The sequence below is a fragment of the Podarcis liolepis genome (assembly GCF_965112155.1).
Source record: "Podarcis liolepis genome assembly, chromosome: Z".
NCBI classification, from domain to species: Eukaryota; Metazoa; Chordata; class Lepidosauria; order Squamata; family Lacertidae; genus Podarcis; species Podarcis liolepis.
This window is the reverse complement of record NC_139570.1, coordinates 11,053,424-11,074,736: the sequence shown is the minus strand read 5'-3', so window position 1 is coordinate 11,074,736 and position 21,313 is coordinate 11,053,424. Positions and strand designations below refer to the sequence as shown.

Sequence of the window (21,313 nt, the reverse complement as noted above, 5' to 3'; positions counted from 1 at the left end):
GCTTTTCGGTGTCTCTTACCCTGTCCTGGTTGTGGAAACCTGCACATTAATGGGGCAAGTAAGAGGATGTGCACCATTCATCTTAAGGAACATGGTAAAGCAAGAGGGAGGAGTCGGTCAGTTCATATGTTTGACTTTCTAAAGTTGCAGTCAATAAGGCATATTTAGAAGCAAGGCCTGTTAAAATTGGTAGCCTTTCCAACCAAGTAATCATGTTTAGGATCAGGGCACAAGAATGATCTTGCTTTATGTCAAAATGTTTATGGCTTGATTTTTTTCCCCCTCCCCCTTACAGATAATGATTAGAAGTATCTTTTTGTTCCTGGATCGAACATACGTTCTTCAAAATTCAATGCTGCCATCAATTTGGTGAGAATGAAAAGAGAAGTATTGATTTTAGACTTCCAGATGCTTTGTCAAAAATATAGATTCAGTTTTTCTTCCCTTCCATTGTGATTGAGATTGAGCCACAGTGAACTGACAGTGAATAGAGAATCTTTGTAGCATGGCTGGTATATATGTTTTCTTTGCTATTCTGACCACCCAGATTTTCACAAGGGGTGTGTGTGGCAGTTTAAAGCTAAAGTTAAGCTAAATCAAGTTCATATTTTGAAAGTATCAACTAGCTCCAGAACGGTGAACGAGGTCACTGTGCATATTGTTTGGATACCAAGAATGGCAGCAGTGCTACATGTTGGGAACAACTGAGCCATCAGGAACCAGCAAAAGGGTCTCTGTCTTCTGGCACCATGTTCAAACATCACAATAAGCCATACACAAGCCATTTATGCCTGCGTCTTGCCTCTCCACCAGCACTGTGGAGAAACAAAGAACAATTAGCATTGTTTCTTTTGTTCCTGGTTTTTCAATCACTGTTTGCATGAGCACAACAATTCCTGGTTCAGGTATAATGCCAAGCAGGTGTTATCATAGTTTGTTTCCTCTGCACGCTCACAGTGAGAAGCAAAACAATCCAGGTTGACGCATTCATGGTAAACCATTAATTATGCTTTACTATGAAACGGGCCAGTGGCAAAAGCAAATAGCAATTTAGTCTTGAAATTTTAAAACAGGTGATGCAAAAGTAGAATGCTGCTAGCCTGGAACAATTGACTGGTTGTTTTTGTTTTTAACCATGTAGTTAAGCATGCTTAACAAAATGCAGACCTTTGGGTTATGCCCTCCAGAACTCTACTCATTGTCTGTGTACTTACTTAAAATCTCCTCAGTGACTTTTACAGGAACAAAATGTGTCAGAGTTTGGTTTAGAGCCTTGTGTTCCCAGTGCAGTATCAGTGTTATAAGTGGTGCACATTAGGTGGGACCTCATTTTATCATACCGGTTATAGAAGGACTCCTTTCGTGAAAGGAGCTATAAGGTTTTTTCCAACCTATTTATTGCTTGTATTAAACTTGCTACTAGCATTAAATTCTGGAAGCACTCGTGTTGTTTTCTCCCCCAGCCAACTGCCTGTTTTAAATCTTTTAAATCCCATTCTCAACTTAACTCTGGAAGAGTTCCTAGTATGTATGTATTTATCCAAATCTCAGGTTATATGAGTAGGTATATCCAATTCATATGAATACATGCTTCTAAAATGCATTTACACACATTTTTTGGTCCTTGGAAAAATGTGCAGGTAAAATGGGCCCATTCCACCCTTGGGGTAAGAGCTTGCTATGGACATTTACCCAGATCACTTAAGGCCTGGTCAACTACTAGTTTCTGAACCCTTTATGAGAATCTGGCTTGCTGGGTTAGGTCATAAATGCATGAAAGAGCCAAGGACTCACTTTCTCTTGTGCTGTATTCAGAAAGTAATACCTGATCAGGCCTGTAGATTACTTCTACAGTTGAGCACTTAGACAAAATAAATGCTGAACAAAGCTGCCTCTCTGTGTTGGTCTCTGCTTCCTTATAATGATTTATTCGTTTCCAGGGATATGGGGCTAGAATTGTTTAGGACTCATATAATTAGCGATCAGAAGGTCCAAAATAAGACCATTGATGGCATCCTTCTGTTGGTTGAGCGAGAGAGGAGCGGCGAGGCTATTGACAGGAGCCTTCTTCGCAGCCTTCTCAGCATGCTTTCAGATCTTCAGGTAAGCAAGGGATGCCCCATCACATTGAACCTGTACTTGTTGTGTTGTGTTGTAAACTGCCCTGTGATCATCTGATGATGGGTGGTATATAAATTTAATTAATAAATAAATTGAATAAATGAATGAATAATGTCAAAGTAAGCTGTGAGAGCATCCTAAGCAAATGACCCATTTCTGTTTTCCACAGATTTATCAGGATTCTTTTGAACATAGATTCTTAGAAGAAACAAATCGCCTGTATGCAGCGGAAGGACAGAGGCTTATGCAAGAAAGAGAGGTATTTTATTATCTTATTGCTCATGGGCACCATGGGGACATTAACCTCCTGGTTAATGAGGGCAGAACAGTAGCTCCCAAGACTTACTTTGCTGTGCTGACACGGGCTATAATTAAGTATTTCAGCAATAATACGACAAGATATAATAATGCCCCTCCAATTTGTTTCTCAGACATTTCCCCCGCAATAAAGCATATACCATTCTCACCTTATTTAACTTTTCTCCATAATTTATTCAATCTGTCAGGTTCCAGAGTACCTCCATCATGTCAACAAACGCTTGGAAGAAGAGGCAGACAGGATTATCACCTACTTGGATCAAAGCACTCAGTAAGTGTGTGGACTCCCTCAACCTGGTGTGTTAAACATGTTAAAAATGACCTGGTTTCAGCATTTCTTTTTGCCAAAGTTTGGTTTAATTTCCTAGACATAAAGAATAATGTCTGGCAAGGCCACACTCACATCAGAAATTACATAGTTTCCAGAAGAAAAGACAAGCGTTGACACCATTAAAACCATGAAAAACTTAAGTTCTGGGAATAAATTGTCAAAGATGAGAGTTGTAGCTCATCAACATCGAGAGGGCATTGCATTGGCTACCTCTGCTCTAGATGATTTATCTGCTTTATATAAAAGACAGGAGAGACCAGAAGCAGTTTTTTATACACACACACACACACCCCACCAATCTGGACCATAAAAACATTGTTAACAAGTAATTGAAATGTTATTGTTTGAAGCATCTAGGTGTTCCAGTTGGGTTGAAAATGGTTAACTGGTAAGCAAAAAGAATGTAATTCTAAACACTTTTTCCTATAGGAAACCACTAATTGCTACTGTAGAAAAGCAGCTGCTAGGTGAACATTTAACAGCCATTCTACAGAAAGGTAACCTATCTTCCTTCATATAAATCTTTCTTCTTACTGCTTCTTCAGGGCTTTCAGTTCCCTATACTAAACAGAAACAACCCATTCAGATTCTAAAGTCCCTCTTGCCCACCCAGTTCATGAAATAGCACTGAACAGTATACGAAATGGTGACTTGCAAGCAGTGGCGTAAGCAAGGCCAGGTGGTACCCAGTGTGGATTTTTTTTTGTCAAACCCCCCCCCCCCCCATTTGAAATTATTAAAAGGAGAGATACTTACACAAGTGTTATTTTCAGGTTTATTTACTTAACATTGTGAGCATAAGCACCTAAAATGTTTTTTCCCTAACTTTGTCTCAGAGACTGTATTTTTAATCTCTTTTCAACCATCAAGGCATTCTTAAGTGTTGCCTGCTTCCCACCTCACCATCCATATCTACCCTATGTGTCTCCTGAGTTTTTTCATGTTAGTCTCATCCATTTTTCCTAATTTCCTCCCTTCCTTGTTTCAAGACATTCAATTCTTCTGTTATCAGTAGTCAGTTATTATTCTGTTATTAGTAGTCAGTTCTGACATTATTTCAATATTTTTATCCATTTGGGCTCAAATCTTGTCTGCTAAATTATCCCAAATTTCCTTCATCTCTTTAATCAATTCTTCTTTTCACACAGAGAAAAGTCCCCTCAATTCCAAGCAAACCTTGTTCCTTGATATGTTTTTAACTCTCAAAATACTCAGGACCGTGTGGAATTCACAGAATTTACTCCTCCTTCCCTGGTTCTCAAAACAGTCAGTTTTACAACAGTACCTTATCACTTTGTCAAGGCTGCTTTCCCAGGGAACACCACTTCCTGTACTTTCCTGTACTCTAGTCTGTTCCAAACTTTAAAATTCCACTTTATCTATAAGAATTCTTTGAAAACAAACTCAATCTTCTTTAAACCACTCCAGCCAAGGTGTATTCACAATCCAGTTATAAATCCAGTTGAAGGTAATAAATAAAGAATGGGTTTCAGTTAATTTTTAGTCTGAATGTCACATCAACAGGCAAATATACCATTGGTGCTTGCCTTGAGCCCCGCCCCCCGCTGCTGGCAACATTGGGCTCCCCATCTCTACTGGACCAACGCCAGTGTCCCCAGAAGCGCAGAGCAGGGCACACAGGTGGAGTAGGCGGTGGCACCCCTCTATCGCAGGGGCCCATCCCAGCACGTGTTCAGGCAGGGAGAGCAGGGCCTGGCTATGGAGGTGCGAAGGGGATGCAATACAACTCAACCCCGCTCAGTTCCTAGCCGTACGAGGGCGGGGCATAGCCAGGCAGAGCAGGGCCTGGCCTGGCCGACAGCGCCTGATGCAACTCAGTCTCAACCCCACTCGGTTCCTCGAGGTAATTGCATGTGCACCCTTCGCCTCAAGTACAAATTCAGAGATGAGTTCAGCCAGCATTTTGTCACCCGCCCCCCTCCTGATGGCACCCAGGGCAGACTGCATTCACCACACACCCCTTGCTATGCCCCTGCTTGCAAGTCCTGTCCTCATTGCAGGTAAGGAGCCACTGTAGTGCCTTCAGATGTGTATCAGAATGAAAACATAATATTCCTAGGAACAGAAAAAGAGAAAGTTTGGGTATAGGTTGTCCAATAAGATTTGTCAACCCTATCTGGCATTAAGAGTTTCAAGGCAATATGGATGTCAACTTACAGTGGAAGACAAGGGATAGGTGAGATAAACTAAACGTTTTGCTTTCTTGCCTTTTAAAATGGTCATTATGCTTAAGACACCATGCTTTTCAAAGAGAATGAAATATGCTTTTCCTGAAGGGCAGTTAACATAGGATTACCAGAGAGTCTGTAACCCATATTGGTGGGAGTTGGGTGCATGAGATACAGACAGAAGCATTGTCCACGAGACTCTAGAGCAACATCAGGAATGCTGCCATTATTGTGCCAAAGCTGTTGGAGGGAAAGGAGGTGTTTTTAAAATCACATTTTGCTTACTATTATGGGGTGTGTGAAAGCACTGAAATTGCTCCCTCTAGCTGTGCAGAATGGAAGTGTTTGTTTTGCTTTATCCCATCCTTTATCCTAGGAGTTTGTGAAAGTGTACATTGTTATTCTCCTTGCCACCATTTTTTCAATGTTATCCCATTTTAATGATAAAAAACCCATTCTTCACTAGAAATCATGTGGCAGGAGCAGCAGCCTCAGCAATAGATTTAAGACCTTCACTTCTGAAAACTCTCTCATCCAATGTGGTTTCTCAATTCATCTGTTGTCTCACTTTCAGTCTTCTCCCACCTTTTAGACCTGTAGTTTCTTAAATATTCTCGGTCGCATTTGTTTCATTTGGAGTAATTAGTAACACATTTTTATCTTGCAGGTTTAAATCACCTTTTGGATGAAAATCGAATTCAGGATTTGTCTCTATTGTATCAGTTGTTCAGTAGGGTGAAAAATGGAGTGCAAGCTCTCTTGCAGCAATGGATTGAATATATAAAGGTATCAATATGTGACTTATTTCGAAAAGTTAACTTGGAGGAGCAAGTCTTAAATTTATTGAGGTGGGGAAAGATGTCTGCAAAATCTTGGTTTATAAGCCATATATGACAAATCATGTGGCTAAGCTGTCACCATAGTTTTCTAAAATATAGGCTGAACAAGTTTGCATCAACATTGTTGTGAGCACAGTGGGGAGCCGTCATCTCGATTGGATCCATTTCATTCCCTTTCTTGACTTAACATTCTGAAAATCTTCATGGGTTAACATAAAGCTTCCCTGGCTGACTTTGTACCAGCTTCATTGAGTTGTTGTGGTAATTAAATGGGGGTGTAGGAACCATGTACACCACCTTGAGCTCCTTGAATAAAGGGCAGGGTGTAATGAAATAGGCAATAAATTGATTAGTGCATACTGCTTTTGTGTAAAGCACGCAATGTGTGTCCTTACGCACTGGATCTTGTTCGAACTATATGTGGCATCCAGCACAAGTGTGTGATAAATAACTTTCCTCCTTCGCAGGCATTCGGCAGCACCATAGTAATCAATCCAGAAAAAGACAAAACCATGGTACAAGAGCTACTAGACTTCAAGGATAAAGTTGATCATATAATTGACATTTGCTTTTTGAAGAACGAGAAGTTTGTTAATGCCATGAAAGAAGCCTTTGAGACCTTCATCAACAAAAGACCAAATAAACCAGCTGAGCTTATAGGTGGTAGTTCTTCTTCTTCTTCTTGTTATTTCAACTTATTAAGACTCCTACTAATAATAGTCTCAAGATGGTAGTGGAAAGCTCAGTGAAGATGCTGAACCATGTAAAAAAGATGAATTGCATGCTAGTAATCATTAGGCATCCAAAACAAAGCTGCTGCTAATACTATAGTGCCGTTACACAAATATATGGAGCAACCACACTTGGAATGCCCTGTACAATTCTCATTCCCTTGCCTCAAAAAGGATATTATGAAACCGGAAAGAATTCAGAAAAGGGTGACCAAGATGATCAAGGGGATGCAGTAACTCCCCTTTGAGAAAAGATTACAACATTTGGGGCTCTTTAGTTTGGAGAAAAGGCAAGTGATAGAAGACAGCAACCAACTTGGACAGCAACTCCAGTACTCCTGGAAACATTCATATAATCACAGCTGGCACAATTATAGTCTAGTGAAATACTTATTATAGCTAGCAGATACCTTGTGCAAGGTTGTATTTCTGAGTTTGGTTCTCGGTCAGTCTAGTTCCTCTGATGGAGTTTTGCAGCCCCTTGGCTGTGAGAGGGAATAAGAGGGCTGACTTCCAATCAGACCTGATATTTAAGAATTGGTCATACAGTCATACCTCGGGTTAAAGTAGCTCCAGGTTGAGCGTTTTCGGGTTGCATTCCGCGGTGACCTGGAAGTAACGGAACGGGCTAATTCTGGGTTTCGCCGCTCACTCATGCACAGACGACCCATGCAGACGCGGGTTGCATTCTGCTCAGGATGCAAACGGGGCTCCGGAACGGATCCTGTTCGCATCCAGAGGTGCCACTGTACTTAGGAGCAGCAAGGTAGGCTGGAGAAGATGGTAGTTTTGAATGCTCAGAGTTTTTAGTTCCCTTTTGCTTTCCACAGTGATGTCACATTTGGTAGATGCTAAGGCTGTTGCTGGCATGACACTTCTTTTCTGTTAGAACTGACAATGAGCCAGTAGAGGTTATAGAACACTAGCCTAGTCAAGAATAAACTAAGAATTGATTTAGGAGTTCCTACTGAGATCTATCTCTTCCTTTTTGGTTTTGTGTTTCTTCAGCTAAGTATGTGGATTCAAAGCTTCGTGCAGGTAACAAAGAGGCTACTGATGAAGAGCTCGAAAAGATGTTGGATAAAATTATGATTATATTTAGGTTTATTTATGGTAAGACTTGGTCTTCTTCTTTACATTAGGCACCCATGCATATCCGCAAAAAATATAGGCCCAATAATGCTGACTAAGACTTAATGAATGAGAATAAGACTGTTATTCTCTCAGCTTGTTTTGGGGTTTAGGTCTGCAGGAACCAGAATTAATTAAATACTCAAGATTGCATAACTCGGGTTCATTGCCTCAACCCACAGGAACTACGCACATCGATTTTTAAAAATGAATCTGTAAACTATTTGTGTTGTTAAATTTGGTGGGTCGGAATGCATAGATAGCAACTGGTTCTAGCATAGAGCCACCCTGAGGAAATAATAAGAAGGTTGGGTCAAACCTTCCACTGAATCTCTCTGCCATCTCAAAATAATCTATCAAGCCCCTAGACCTGTTTGGAATGAGGGGAGCTTCAGGGTTCCCCTCTGGAGAACATGTACTTGGAAAGGAGCTTTAAATCTGCTTCTCTTCTACAGGAAAAGATGTTTTTGAGGCCTTTTACAAAAAAGATTTAGCAAAGCGGCTATTAGTCGGCAAAAGTGCATCAGTCGATGCTGAAAAATCTATGCTTTCCAAGCTCAAACATGGTAAGGTTTTTTTTGTTTTATCCTCTGCTAATTTCTTCTGTGTATACTTTTCATAGGAAATCCCCAATGTATGTTTTTGTACAATAAGTCACTTGAGTATTCTTTAGCCGTTGTGATGTGCATACCTTTTTCCTGCACAGAGCATATTCCTGTACAGTGGTACCTCAGGTTAAGTAATTTGTTCCGGAGGCCCGTTCTTAACCTGAAACTGTTCTTAACCCGAAGTACCACTTTAGCTAACGGGGCATTGCGCTGCCGCCACGCCCCTGGAGCACGATTTCTGTTCTCATCCTGAAGCAAAGTTCATAACCCGATGTACTATTTCTGGGTTACCGGGGTCTGTAACCTGAAGTGTATATAACCTGAACCGTATGTAACCCGAGGTACCACTGTATAGAAAAACAATGTCATGCGCGAAGGATTCCTGAAAGACAGTGTCACTGCTGCCTTACTAGGACAGAGTAATGAGGGAACACCAGCAGAACCAATCTGCAGCAGTGGCCACCGAACCAGCCACTCCTGAGCAGCACTGCAATACTGCCCTTATCTTCAACTTGAACTGAAACAGAAAATATATCTCTGCCCTCTTGTTAATGATGCGCTCTTAGTCACTTGTTGACAGTGACAAAATTCCTAACTGCAACTTCAATACACAACTGTCCTTTTGTAGAATGTGGAGCTGCTTTCACCAGTAAACTTGAAGGAATGTTTAAAGACATGGAGCTTTCTAAAGACATCATGATACAGTTTAAGCAGGTATGGGTACAAAGTGGCCATCCTTATTTCATCATTATCCGCTTGTGTTCAGTTACATCTGAAAAGGACATTGCAAGGACTCCCTCTTGCTTTGCTTTCTCACAACACGCATACCTGCCTCTCATAGAATTGTAGAGATGGAAGGGGCCACAAGGGTCATCTAGTCCAACCCCCCTTCAATCCAGGAATCTTTTGCCCAATGTGGGACTTGAACGCACAATCCTGGGATTAAGAGTCTCATGCTCTACCAACTGAACTACTCATACTTTAGTTCCATCAACACATTTTGGCTTCTGCATGCCAAATTTGTAATGCTGTTAAGGATTTTTGTTTTTTGTTGGATCTAGTATGATGTAGCAGTAGATAAGGAAATTCAGCTTGAAAAATCTGGGTTTCAATTTCATGAAATTTACAGGGTGACCTATGCCCAGTTTCCATCTCTGTTAGTTTGAAGGTGATTGGGGAGGTGGGAGTTGATTTCTGCCACTCTGAGCTCCTTGGAGAAAGGATAGGATCTAAATATGGAGTGGGTGAATGGCTAATAATGCCTGTAGCTTGTTTGTAGTTCTGTATGGCAATTCTGTCCATTTAATTCTGTTGTAGTATATGCAAAATCAGAATGTACCTGGTAACATTGAACTCACCGTGAACATCTTGACTATGGGTTATTGGCCAACCTATGTGCCTATGGAGGTGCACTTGCCACCAGAGGTAAGATAGCTGAACAACACTTCCAAAATCAAATAAATTTATTGCCCTTCTTTGATGCTGATGACTATAAACTTAGTTTAAGTTAAGTTAAAATTAAACATTAGTTACCTAATAATTAGAAAGCTGGAAGATGGCCAAGAAATGTCTGAGATCGCATCAAGCTTTAGATTGGATATTTTGAGGGGTGATTATTTAAATTAAATAGGTTAAGTAAGTAATTTGGGAGCCTCTCCCTTTGTAGCAGCAAAAATAAATATACAAAACTTAAAGAAGAGTTGAAGCTTCTTGCACTTTTAAAAAAAAGTATATTTAAACAATTTGGGATAGAGGTGACTTTATTAAATAATTCTCTTAAGAAGCTGTGGCACAATAAAGATTCACTTAGTTGAAACTAGCAGTCCTTAACTGAAAATTAGAAACTAATTCTAATCTTAAACCCTTTTGGTTATAAAATGCTGGTATTAAAATGACTTGAGTATAAAGTTTCGTGGTACAAATATAATAGTGATAGAGCCTTTTCATATAAGCAGTCAAAAAGTGGGGGTGGGGGTGGGGGGGAGGGCAGAAATAAGGAAATAGTGGTTGATCATTTCAACTTTAAGCTCATATTTCTCTTCTCTTCAGATGGTGAAACTGCAAGAGATATTCAAGACATTTTATCTGGGAAAGCACAGTGGCAGAAAACTTCAGTGGCAATCAACACTAGGACACTGTGTACTCAAAGCAGAATTTAAAGAGGTAATGTTTTCTTACCAGTATAGTGTTAATCACTCATTGAAGTCATTTAGTAAATGTGGAATGTAACAGGTCTTTTTAAGTGATCAATCCCATTTTTTAAAATTGGTTTCTGGCTTTTGTTCAGCTTTATTGAACCATTTCTGCCTTATTTCATTTACAGTGGTGCCTCGCAAGACGAAATCAATTCGTTCTGCGAGTTTTTTCATCTTGCGAATTTTTCGTCTTGCGAAGCACGGTCAAGTCGCAACTGCACCTCTTCAAGTGGTTTTAAGAAAAAGGAAACAAGCTTGCAAGACGTTTTTGTCTTGTGAAGCAAGCCCATAGGGAAATTTGTCTTGCGAAGCAACTCAAAAAATGAAAAACTCTTTCGTCTTGTGAGTTTTTCGTCTTCCGAGGCATTCGTCTTGCGAGGTACCACTGTAATGTGCTTTCTTTTCGTCATCAGTTCTGCCACCAACATCCTGTGCCATCTTTGGATGAAATGCCCATATTTTGGTGAATACCCACAAGAACAAGGCTTTCCATGATCCATCAAAAGTATTGAGTTAGGGTCATTTCCCTCCCAAATATAAGTATAAATATATTTGTGGGGGGTTGAACCCTGGATGAGCATAGACTTGTATTGGTTTCCAAGTTGTAAAAGGATTTTATTAGGCTGAAACCAGCACTTTGAATTAAGCCTGGAAACAGGGAAACAGAAACATATTAGCTGGAGAATCGGGGAAACTGTCCTAACGAGGGTTTGCTCGGTATAGATTTCAGCATTGTTAATTCAGACTGTCTGCAATTTCACAATCACATTCATAGCCAATCCTAAACTGGTCTAAGTGTTTCAGATACATATTTAAGGAAGGCAAACCATAGTTACACATTATGTCTTCATAGGGCATTAAGTACTTTGCTCTAAAGACAACACAGTTGTCATGTGGATAATATTTCCTTTTCTGCAGAATGGATGTTATTTCTGCAAGCTGTAGGACTTCCCTCTGCATGCATATAGAACTATCATTAAAGAAATTTCTTAAGTTTTCTAAGGAAATGCAGAAATGTTTTTATCATTCTTTTTTTTCTGACAGGGGAAAAAGGAGCTGCAGGTTTCATTATTCCAGACTTTAGTGCTGCTTATGTTTAACGAAGGTGAAGAATTCAGTTTAGAGGAGATAAAACAAGCTACTGGAATAGGTTAGTATTGGATGCTCCTTGTTGTTTCTGAGTACTAGTGACTAAAAAACTAAACCATCTCCTTTCTATTCTAGAGGATGGAGAGCTCCGACGAACCCTCCAGTCACTAGCCTGTGGCAAGGCCAGAGTGCTAACAAAAAGCCCCAAAGGCAAAGATGTGGAAGATGGTGACAAATTTACCTGCAATGATGACTTCAGGCATAAGCTATTCAGGATAAAAATCAATCAGATCCAGATGAAAGAAACGGTACCTGTTTCCCCCAACCCCCTTCAGATTACTAACATATGTTTTCTGGTCGCTTGATCAGTGGCCTAAATCACCCAGAAGCAGATCAGTGGCAGCTGTGTTGACTCCAGCTTTCCATTTATGCTGCTGAGTCATCAGGAGCTATTTGATATGCCAGAGGGAGGGGTTACACAAACTTCTTTTTTCTGAGCTTGGGACATTAAGACACTTGCTCTTGACTCATTACAAACGAAAGCTGTCTTTTACATTAAATTAGATTTTCATTTTCCTAGTGTTTGGCAAAGCATCTATTTACCGTATTTTTCGCTCCATTGGACGCACCCGACCATAGGGCGCATCTAGTTTTTAGAGGAGGAAAACAAGGAAAAAATATTCTGAATCAAATGTTGTATAAACTACTGTATTTAATAAACAACTGGTATATCAGAATCACATTACAGCCATGTAAAGTGAACAGCAGTCAACAATGCATTAAGAACCATCATCACTGTCATTAACAAATGAAGAGAGACTTTAAGGTTTGAGTACTCTTCTAGTCTTATGTGAATCCCAAGAACTCATCACTGCTAAAGTCAGAATTTATGAAGCTCAGTTGCTCACAGTCAGAGACATCACTTTCTTCGCTATCTTCATGTAAAATACCATCTTCGTATCCATCCAAAGCATTGCTAATGCCACATTTTTTCCTCTCAATCCTCTTCCTCCCCTCTCTCAGCGAACAGCCTGCCAGCTGCTCGCAAACATTCCCTTTACTTGAATTACAGTCAAGAAACAGCCAAGCAGAGCTTCTCAGTAGCAGGCTTGGGAGGCTTTCCTTTTCCCCACATTTTTCTCCCCCCCCCCCCAGCAGAACAGTCCCCTTTTCCAGCCTCCTCCACTCCATCCCTTTCACCCAAACTCCTCAGGTGACGTCTACAATTTCTCCCCTTCACTGCTCCCTCTCCTTTGCCCTCTACCATGACTCTCCACTCACGGCAACCTATGGTACCTCATCTCCCTTCACCCAGCTTCTTGGTCCCCCTTCCTCTTCGTCCTCCCCTCTCTCAGTGAACAGCCTGCCCACTGCTCCAAACCTTAAGGGGAAGGGCAGGCTGCTGGCAGAGGAGCACCCCCCCACCCCCATTCAGCAGCCCTGGAGCGTGGGGCATGGGCGCACAGCCTGCCCACTGCTCCAAACCTTGAGGGAAAGGGCAGGCTGCTGGCAGAGCAGCATCCCCCCACCCCCATTCAGCAGCCCTGGAGCGTGGGGCATGGGCGCACAGCCTGCCCACTGCTCCAAACCTTGAGGTAAAGGGCAGGCTGCTGGCAGAGGAGCACCCCCCCACCCCCATTCAGCAGCCCTGGAGCGTGGGGCATGGGCGCACAGCCTGCCCACTGCTCCAAACCTTGAGGGGAAGGGCAGGCTGCTGGCAGAGCAGCATCCCCCCACCCCCATTCAGCAGCCCTGGAGCGTGGGGCATGGGCGCACAGCCTGCCCACTGCTCCAAACCTTGAGGGAAAGGGCAGGCTGCTGGCAGAGCAGCATCCCCCCACCCCCATTCAGCAGCCCTGGAGCGTGGGGCATGGGCGCACAGCCTGCCCACTGCTCCAAACCTTGAGGGGAAGGGCAGGCTGCTGGCAGAGCAGCATCCCCCCACCCCCATTCAGCAGCCCTGGAGCGTGGGGCATGGGCGCACAGCCTGCCCACTGCTCCAAACCTTGAGGGAAAGGGCAGGCTGCTGGCAGAGGAGCACCCCCCCACCCCAATTCAGCAGCCCTGGAGCGTGGGGCATGGGCGCACAGCCTGCCCACTGCTCCAAACCTTGAGGTAAAGGGCAGGCTGCTGGCAGAGGAGCACCCCCCCACCCCAATTCAGCAGCCCTGGAGCGTGGGGCATGGGCGCACAGCCTGCCCACTGCTCCAAACCTTGAGGGAAAGGGCAGGCTGCTGGCAGAGCAGCATCCCCCCACCCCCATTCAGCAGCCCTGGAGCGTGGGGCATGGGCGCACAGCCTGCCCACTGCTCCAAACCTTGAGGGAAAGGGCAGGCTGCTGGCAGAGCAGCATCCCCCCACCCCCATTCAGCAGCCCTGGAGCGTGGGGCATGGGCGCACAGCCTGCCCACTGCTCCAAACCTTGAGGGAAAGGGCAGGCTGCTGGCAGAGCAGCATCCCCCCACCCCCATTCAGCAGCCCTGGAGCGTGGGGCATGGGCGCACAGCCTGCCCACTGCTCCAAACCTTGAGGGAAAGGGCAGGCTGCTGGCAGAGCAGCATCCCCCCACCCCCATTCAGCAGCCCTGGAGCGTGGGGCATGGGCGCACAGCCTGCCCACTGCTCCAAACCTTGAGGGAAAGGGCAGGCTGCTGGCAGAGCAGCATCCCCCCACCCCCATTCAGCAGCCCTGGAGCGTGGGGCATGGGCGCACAGCCTGCCCACTGCTCCAAACCTTGAGGGAAAGGGCAGGCTGCTGGCAGAGCAGCATCCCCCCACCCCCATTCAGCAGCCCTGGAGCGTGGGGCATGGGCGCACAGCCTTCCCGTTGCTCCAAAGCTGCAGAGGGAAGCCGAGGCTGCCGGCAGATGAGCGCAGCTCTCCCCTCCGCCCCCATTCAGCAGCCCAGGAGTGTGGGGCAGGGGCGCACAGCCCTCCCCTTGCTCCAAAGCTTCCCGGGGCTGCAGGGGGAAGCCGAGGCTGCCGGCAGATGAGCGCAGCTCTCCCCTCCGCCCCCATTCAGCAGCCCAGGAGTGTGGGGCAGGGGCGCACAGCCCTCCCGTTCCTCCAAAGCTTCCCGGGGCTGCAGGGGGAAGCCGAGGCTGCCGGCAGATGAGCGCGGCTCTCTCCTCCGCCCCCATTCAGCAGCCCAGGAGTGTGGGGCAGGGGCGCACAGCCCTCCCCTTGCTCCAAAGCTTCCCGGGGCTGCAGAGGGAAGCCGAGGCTGCCGGCAGACAAGCGAGGCTCTCCCCACCTCCCCCATTCAACAGCCCAAAAGCGCGGGGGATGGGCGCAAAGCCCTCCCGTTCCTCCAAAGCTTCCCGGGGCTGCAGGGGGAAGCCGAGGCTGCCAGCAGGGGAGCGCGGCTCTCCCCCCCCCGCCCCCATTCAGCAGCCCAGGAGTGTGGGGCAGCGGCGCACAGCCCTCCCCTTGCTCCAAAGCTTCCTAGGGCGGCAGAGGGAAGCCGAGGCTGCCGGCAGGGGAGCGCGGCTCCACCACCACTACCAAAGACCAGTCCAAGAGTGTGCCGCACTCCGACAATTTGGCCCCAGGGACCACACATTCGCTCCATAGGACGCACAGACATTTCCCCTTACTTTTTAAGAGTAAAAAAGTGCGTCCAATGGTGCGAAAAATACGGTACATTGCATGCTTACTGGTTGAATTATTCATTGCCATCAATTCCTTGCTGGGTGGCTTGCTGGCTATAGCTTATTCTTATAATATACAGTAGCACCTCGGCTTACATTACCCTCAGCTAACGTAAACTTGAGGTTGCGAAAGCGGCAAACCTGGAAGTGTTTCTCGCTCGCGTAGAAGTGGTTTGCCGCCACGCCTGTGCAGAAGTGGTCCCTCCAGCTGCGGAAACCTTGGGGCCAGACCAGAGTTCTGGAACGGATCCCGTCCGCAACCAGAGGTACCACTGTACTGGTTCATTTCCATTTCCTTCCTGCTGCTAAACGCCCTCTAAAAGATGACCAGGAAGAGGGTGGAAATTATGTTTCATCGCAAATGTTTAAATCAGAGCTTCCTCTGAGCCACCAGGTCTTACTCCCCACACAGTTTTTCAGTTGCTGTTGGTGTTACAAAATGTGCATTCTTCTCATTGACACTGCCCGCACCCCAGCAAAAAGACTTAATATTTATTTAATGTAAAAAAAAAAAATCACTTTCCATGCAGCTTTACCATTTAAAAATGAAAGCAAACAGGGCAGTTGTTGTTTTTTTAAAGCTATAGAAGTCATAAAACACTAAAACATTTGAATCAATGTAACGGTAGTCACCAGTTTGGATGGCTTTAAAGAGGGCTTAGACAAATCAATGGAGGAATAGGTTATCAATGGCTACTAGTAATGATGGCCATGTACCTGTTCCAGTATTGTAGAGAGGGTGCTACTGAACACCAGATGTTGGACTATGAATGGCTGAGGGCTGTTGTGCTCATGCCCTGCTATAAGCTTCTCAATGGTGTCCAGTTCACCACTGCAAGAACAGATTGCTGGGTCAGCTAGACCTTGGGTATGATCTAGCAGGACTCCTGTTTGTTCTTAGCCAGATATACAATAATCAGCATTTAAATACTATTGCAAAGGCCTGAACAAATAACAGCTTTTCAAACTGGTGCTTAAAATGCAGGATAATAGGCATATACAGTTATGGGAAAGGTATTTCAAAGGTAGGATTCTCCTCCTGAGAGATCCTAATTATTAGTCATTGCCTGCCTGCCTGCCTGCCTGCCTGCCTGCCTGCCTGCCTGCCTGCCTGCCTGACTTCTAAATGGCGACACCCAAATAATTAACTTGATGAACAGAGATGGCTTGTGTAGAAGCAGGTGACTTGGAATACAAAGATATATTTAGGATATTCAGGTTTAGGGGGGTGGCCTTTCTTATCGGAAGTAGTACCTCGTGGAACACCAATGTAATTTCATCTACCCACCCCAAATTAATGGCTGATTTAAATTAATCCATTCACTTTAGAGTTGACATAGTAAAAACTTTCTCTATTTCTGATATGCTTTCTTTTCCAAATGTCCTGCTCCTGCAGGTGGAAGAACAAGCAAGCACTACAGAGAGAGTCTTTCAGGATCGTCAGTACCAAATTGATGCTGCAATTGTGAGAATCATGAAAATGCGCAAGACTTTGAGCCACAATCTGCTCGTGTCTGAAGTATACAACCAGCTTAAATTCCCAGTAAAGGTAGAGTATGGGTGTTCTTTCTTAAACTATAGGCAGCAAAATTAGTCCTGCAAATTCTCTGCTTGTTACAGAACTTTCAAGTGAAAAATAGTTTTGTTTTTGAGAATGTCCAGTGTAGCAAAAAGGGATGCCAGTGGCGCTGTGGGTTAAACCACAGAGCCTAGGGCTTGTCAATCAAAAGGTCGCAGTTCGAATCCCCGCAACAGGGTGAGCTCCCGTTGCTGGGTCCCTGCTCCTGCCAACCTAGCAGTTTGAAAGCACAAAGTGCAAGAAGATAAATAGGTACCACTCCAGCGGGAAGGTGAACGACGTTTCCATGCGCTGCTCTGGTTCGCCAGAAGCGGCTTAGTCATGCTGGCCACATGACCCGAAAGCTGTACGCCAGTTCCCTCGGCCAATAAAGCGAGATGAGTGCCACAACCCCAGAGTTGTCCGTGACTGGACCTAATGGTCAGGGGTCCCTTTACCTTTACCTTTAGTATAGCAAAACCAGAAGATTTAGTCAGCAAATGATAAAGAATTCCAGTATAGGATAAGTTAGGAAGACTGTGAGCTTTCAGCACTCAGAACATATGCCTATATGCTATGTGTTATTAAAATAGGAAGATTTTGTAGATGCAGTAAAGTGCATGTCCAAAGTCCACCTGTGTTGTGAATCTTAATTTCTTTCTGTTTATAAACCTTTGCACCCGTGTGAAGGAATTGAATTAGTACACTAATATGTAAAAACTGAATGATCATTATATACATATTTTAATACTACCATGATTAAAAGATGGTTGCTGACTTCCTGAATTGCTTTCACAGCCTGCGGACCTTAAGAAGAGAATAGAGTCGTTGATTGACAGAGACTACATGGAAAGAGACAAGGAGAACCCGAACCAGTACAACTACATTGCGTAAACACACAATGGGCCTTTCTTTCTTTCCTTTTCTGCACACTTGATGTTCTACTTGGTTGCTGACGGATAAGCAAACCTGTTGATCCCATTAAATTAACTTTTTCTACTACCAGTGGCTGAATGGAAGCAACACAAGGGGTGGGGTGGGGGTATAGTAGAGTGGGCATTTCAATTGATTTTCACATGCCCATTTTGGTATTTACATTTTCAGAAGAATGCTGTTGAACTCTTCGCATGATATTCAGTATGGTGTGCAGAAAACTGTATGGAAGTATCTGGTCTTTGTGGTTCCATTGGGTCCTTGGTCTAAAGGGAAGCCCTTTTTAAGGGTTTGATAATAAACAGCCAAAGTATTGATTTCACTATCACTCTGAATAACAAAGGCCAATCTCACGTTCACCCAAGTTTTTATTTCTTTGGAAATAAAATTACACTCCTGTGAATGCACAAGTAAGGCTGATACTGTTCGTTGTTGTGGCACCCCATGCTTGGATTTGTGCAACCTTGAAAGTGCAGGGGTTAAAACTACTGATGCTCCCTTTGCTCGTTGCCTTCAAACAAATAAAAAAACATTATTAATGTATTTTAGTATTAGTAAAATACATTTTTTTAGTATTGCAAAGAAGAAAACGTTAACACTGTATACTCAGAAATTTATAATACCACAGTTGTTGGTTTGGGATTCCCTCTGTCTTTACGTAAGCACTACAAGAACAAAAAGCAGGGGGTTTCATCCTTTGCAGAATCCTATGGGGCTTCCTATTGGGCCAGGAATCTAGACGGCTTTTTTGTAGAGATGCATCTAATGTCAGCTGCATTGTGCCTTGAATCAATCTGCCAGGCTTCCCAGGCTCTCCTTAACTGTATAGCTGCAAAGAATCTAGAAAGCTAGTCTTCTTCAAGTATTGCACAACCCTCAGAAGATACCAGGAAGTTGGGAAAGGCAACAAGGGCATTGAAGCCTCTTTCTGACTTTGGAGCAACCTTCACCCCCACCCCACCCCCAAACCTTTATACCCACGAATGGGTCAACATTAGCTTGGCTGCAGGGGTGGGGGAATAATCATATCCTCGACCTTCTTTTGTGTGTTACATTGTTTTTGAAGCTCAACTTTTCTGAATGTTGTTTGTTAAATTTGTTTTTGTTCTCATGGTTTCTCTTCAGGCTTCTGTTGGGAGTGCTCCTGATTAACAAAAGCTGAGCAATTCTATACTGAGCATGACACAGTATTGATAACAGTTACAGCTCACCAGAGCTGACTTCCCAAAGCTCCCCACAACTACTTAAGCCAGAAAATCTTTTGACGGCTTATCTTCAGATTCTGCCCTGGTCACCTAGGAAAGGGCAATGCTTACAGCAAAACAGACCCATTTTAAGTACAAGAGCCTGCCATTTACAGAGTAATATTACTAGATCAAGTGAGGTTTGGGAAATCTTGGGGAGACGGTAACTAAGAATTCATCACACGATGTGCTTTTAAAGATTGTTCTGCGTCAGCTGCAGGATGCCTCTTCTGCTGTTGCCATCCTTGCTCCACTTATATGTGATGTTTCTCAAAAGTGTCCCCCAGAATGAGCATTATTTATAGAAAATAAACTTAGGAGGAGTTCACAATGGGGAGTGGATGGAAATGAAAGCTGCTGTACAATTTGGTGTGCCTGATACAAATTTGTGATTTGAATGCCTTTTGGAGAAGGAAATAATTCCTTTTAAAAGAGAATTTCAACTAGAGCAAACTCTTATCTGGGGTAAGTTCTTTGGAAACTGCACCTTAATCCTATTCTGAAATGTGCCCAAAATTGTGATTGTGATCCATTCAATTGTCACATTTCTGCAAAAAACATTTTCCAGAAGCAGTGTGTTAAAATATGAACAAATAAGAAAACTAACAAACTATGCCTTTGCTTCACATTTTTTTCCCCAGTGAGCATTACTAAATTACTAAGTCACTTTCCCTATCTTCCAGTAATTGATATTGAGCTATGGCAAAAACTACTTTCCAGCCATATTCTCCAGCAACTTTTTTCTTTTTCCTGTTTTTTGCTGGAATCATGTGCCTGCTTTATTGAGCCATAAAGATATTTATAATAGATATATATAAATACATTTTCTTGCAGTGGGGTTAGACTGCGACCCAAACAGTCTGTCTGGCCAGACATTTTCAGATCTTCCTCTGTTGTGTGCAGTTCAAAGCAGTTGCATTTCTTTTAAAAACTGCAAATTTATTCTGACAAATATTTTTGTTTGGGGGATTTGTAAAAAAAAAACACAAAAAACTTTATACCATACAAAATGAATTATTTTTTCTTTCTTTCTGATTTAAATACATTTTAAAGAAAACCGTGACCATTTTGTTTCAAAACTAATGGCAAATGTGTTGTAAAGATTGTTTTGTTCTCTAGCTTACAAAAAGGTGCCAAAGTATATATGGTAAACTTTTTAAAAAGTAGAATTTAAAAAAACTTACGTTAGCTATGGCTTTACTTTCCTGATCTCTTTCAGATGCTTATTTTTCTGTTTGTGTGTATATATATGTGTGTCCTGGTCTCTTAACTTTTCCAAAGCAGAGCATCTGTCGTAACTTTCTTTTTAAGACAAAATGTTTTTGGTTTTGTGCATTCTTAAAGTATAACTTTCATTTTTGAGCATTTCCTCCTTTTAAACACACTTTAAAGTTCTAAGAGTACAGCAGCATTCAAAAATGTAATATACTTTTTGTATAAAGAAGTTATTCAGAAGAATACCTTTGGAGTTGGGTTGTGGAAGGAGGCACACATTTGTGGGAGGGAGAAATAACCTGTTCTTCAAAAAAAAAAATGTTCTACATACACAGGTCTGCAAATGGGGCATTGCATCCTTCAGTGCAAAAAAAAAAGTGAAAATTTCAAAGTCAGTGGATGGGTACAGCAAGTCTTTCCTTTGGTAAATAATGTAAATATGTGTCCTTTAAAAAGAGTGAGTCTGTTATCTAGGTATTTTGTGTCATTTAATAAATAATAAACAGTTTTGTGTTGCTAAACTCTTCATTTTGTCATGTGGTATGAAATGTGTGCCATGTACATTTGGGAGTGTTAAAATGTGTTGTTTTCTCTTGACCACTTACAAATTCGTAAGAATTTTCACAGCCAAAAAAGTTGCACCTGGACCAACCCAAAGAAAGCACTTAAACTAGTTTGGCATTACATGTAAGTTTCAGCTTCACACACACTTTCCTGCCCTCTTCCCCTGTACTTCCCTCTTCAGACCAAACCATAGTTTGCTGCTCAATCCAAGCTACCAGATTATGGTTTGTGCTTCCTTCCCACCAAACCAGAATTGCAAGCCAAAATTTGATACTAGTTTCAAGGGGAAGGGTCAACTGTAGTTTACCACTTTGGGAAGTAATGTCAGACAGCCAGTGGCGTAGCGTGGGTTCTCAGCACCCGGGGCAAGGCAAGTAATTTGCGCCCCCTAACCCGTGGATTTTAGCACTCAAGTCTCTTCCGCGCCCCCCCAGATGTTGCGCCAGGTGCAGCAGGCCCCCCTGCACCCCCCACGCTATGCCACTGCTCCCACCACAAGTCTTCAGGACAGCCATCCGAAGGCTGGCGCGGGGAGAAGGTCTCTCCGCCCCACCGCCAGGCTGTGGAGCATCCTTCCGAAGGCTGACGCGGGGAGAAC

At 43.5% G+C, this 21,313-nt stretch overlaps 1 protein-coding gene across 3 annotated transcripts in view; it reads left to right on the top strand.

Annotated features, from left to right (window-relative positions):
- Positions 1-20,672, top strand: part of CUL4B (cullin 4B) — a 34,740-nt gene extending 14,068 nt beyond the window's left edge. For 2 of the 3 annotated variants that reach the window (XM_083486328.1, XM_083486326.1), the window contains 16 exons: positions 296-369; positions 1,941-2,103; positions 2,291-2,380; positions 2,628-2,710; positions 3,200-3,267; positions 5,627-5,745; positions 6,266-6,458; positions 7,538-7,642; positions 8,116-8,226; positions 8,897-8,982; positions 9,586-9,693; positions 10,318-10,431; positions 11,508-11,613; positions 11,688-11,860; positions 16,598-16,750; positions 17,558-20,672. In XM_083486328.1, coding sequence (XP_083342454.1) covers positions 296-369; positions 1,941-2,103; positions 2,291-2,380; positions 2,628-2,710; positions 3,200-3,267; positions 5,627-5,745; positions 6,266-6,458; positions 7,538-7,642; positions 8,116-8,226; positions 8,897-8,982; positions 9,586-9,693; positions 10,318-10,431; positions 11,508-11,613; positions 11,688-11,860; positions 16,598-16,750; positions 17,558-17,653 — 1,842 coding nt within the window. In that variant the 3' untranslated portion in view covers positions 17,654-20,672. The remainder of the gene's footprint in view (positions 1-295; positions 370-1,940; positions 2,104-2,290; positions 2,381-2,627; positions 2,711-3,199; positions 3,268-5,626; positions 5,746-6,265; positions 6,459-7,537; positions 7,643-8,115; positions 8,227-8,896; positions 8,983-9,585; positions 9,694-10,317; positions 10,432-11,507; positions 11,614-11,687; positions 11,861-16,597; positions 16,751-17,557) is intronic. The other variant, XM_083486327.1, reaches the window with a different exon arrangement.
- Positions 20,673-21,313: the final 641 nt, after the last annotated feature.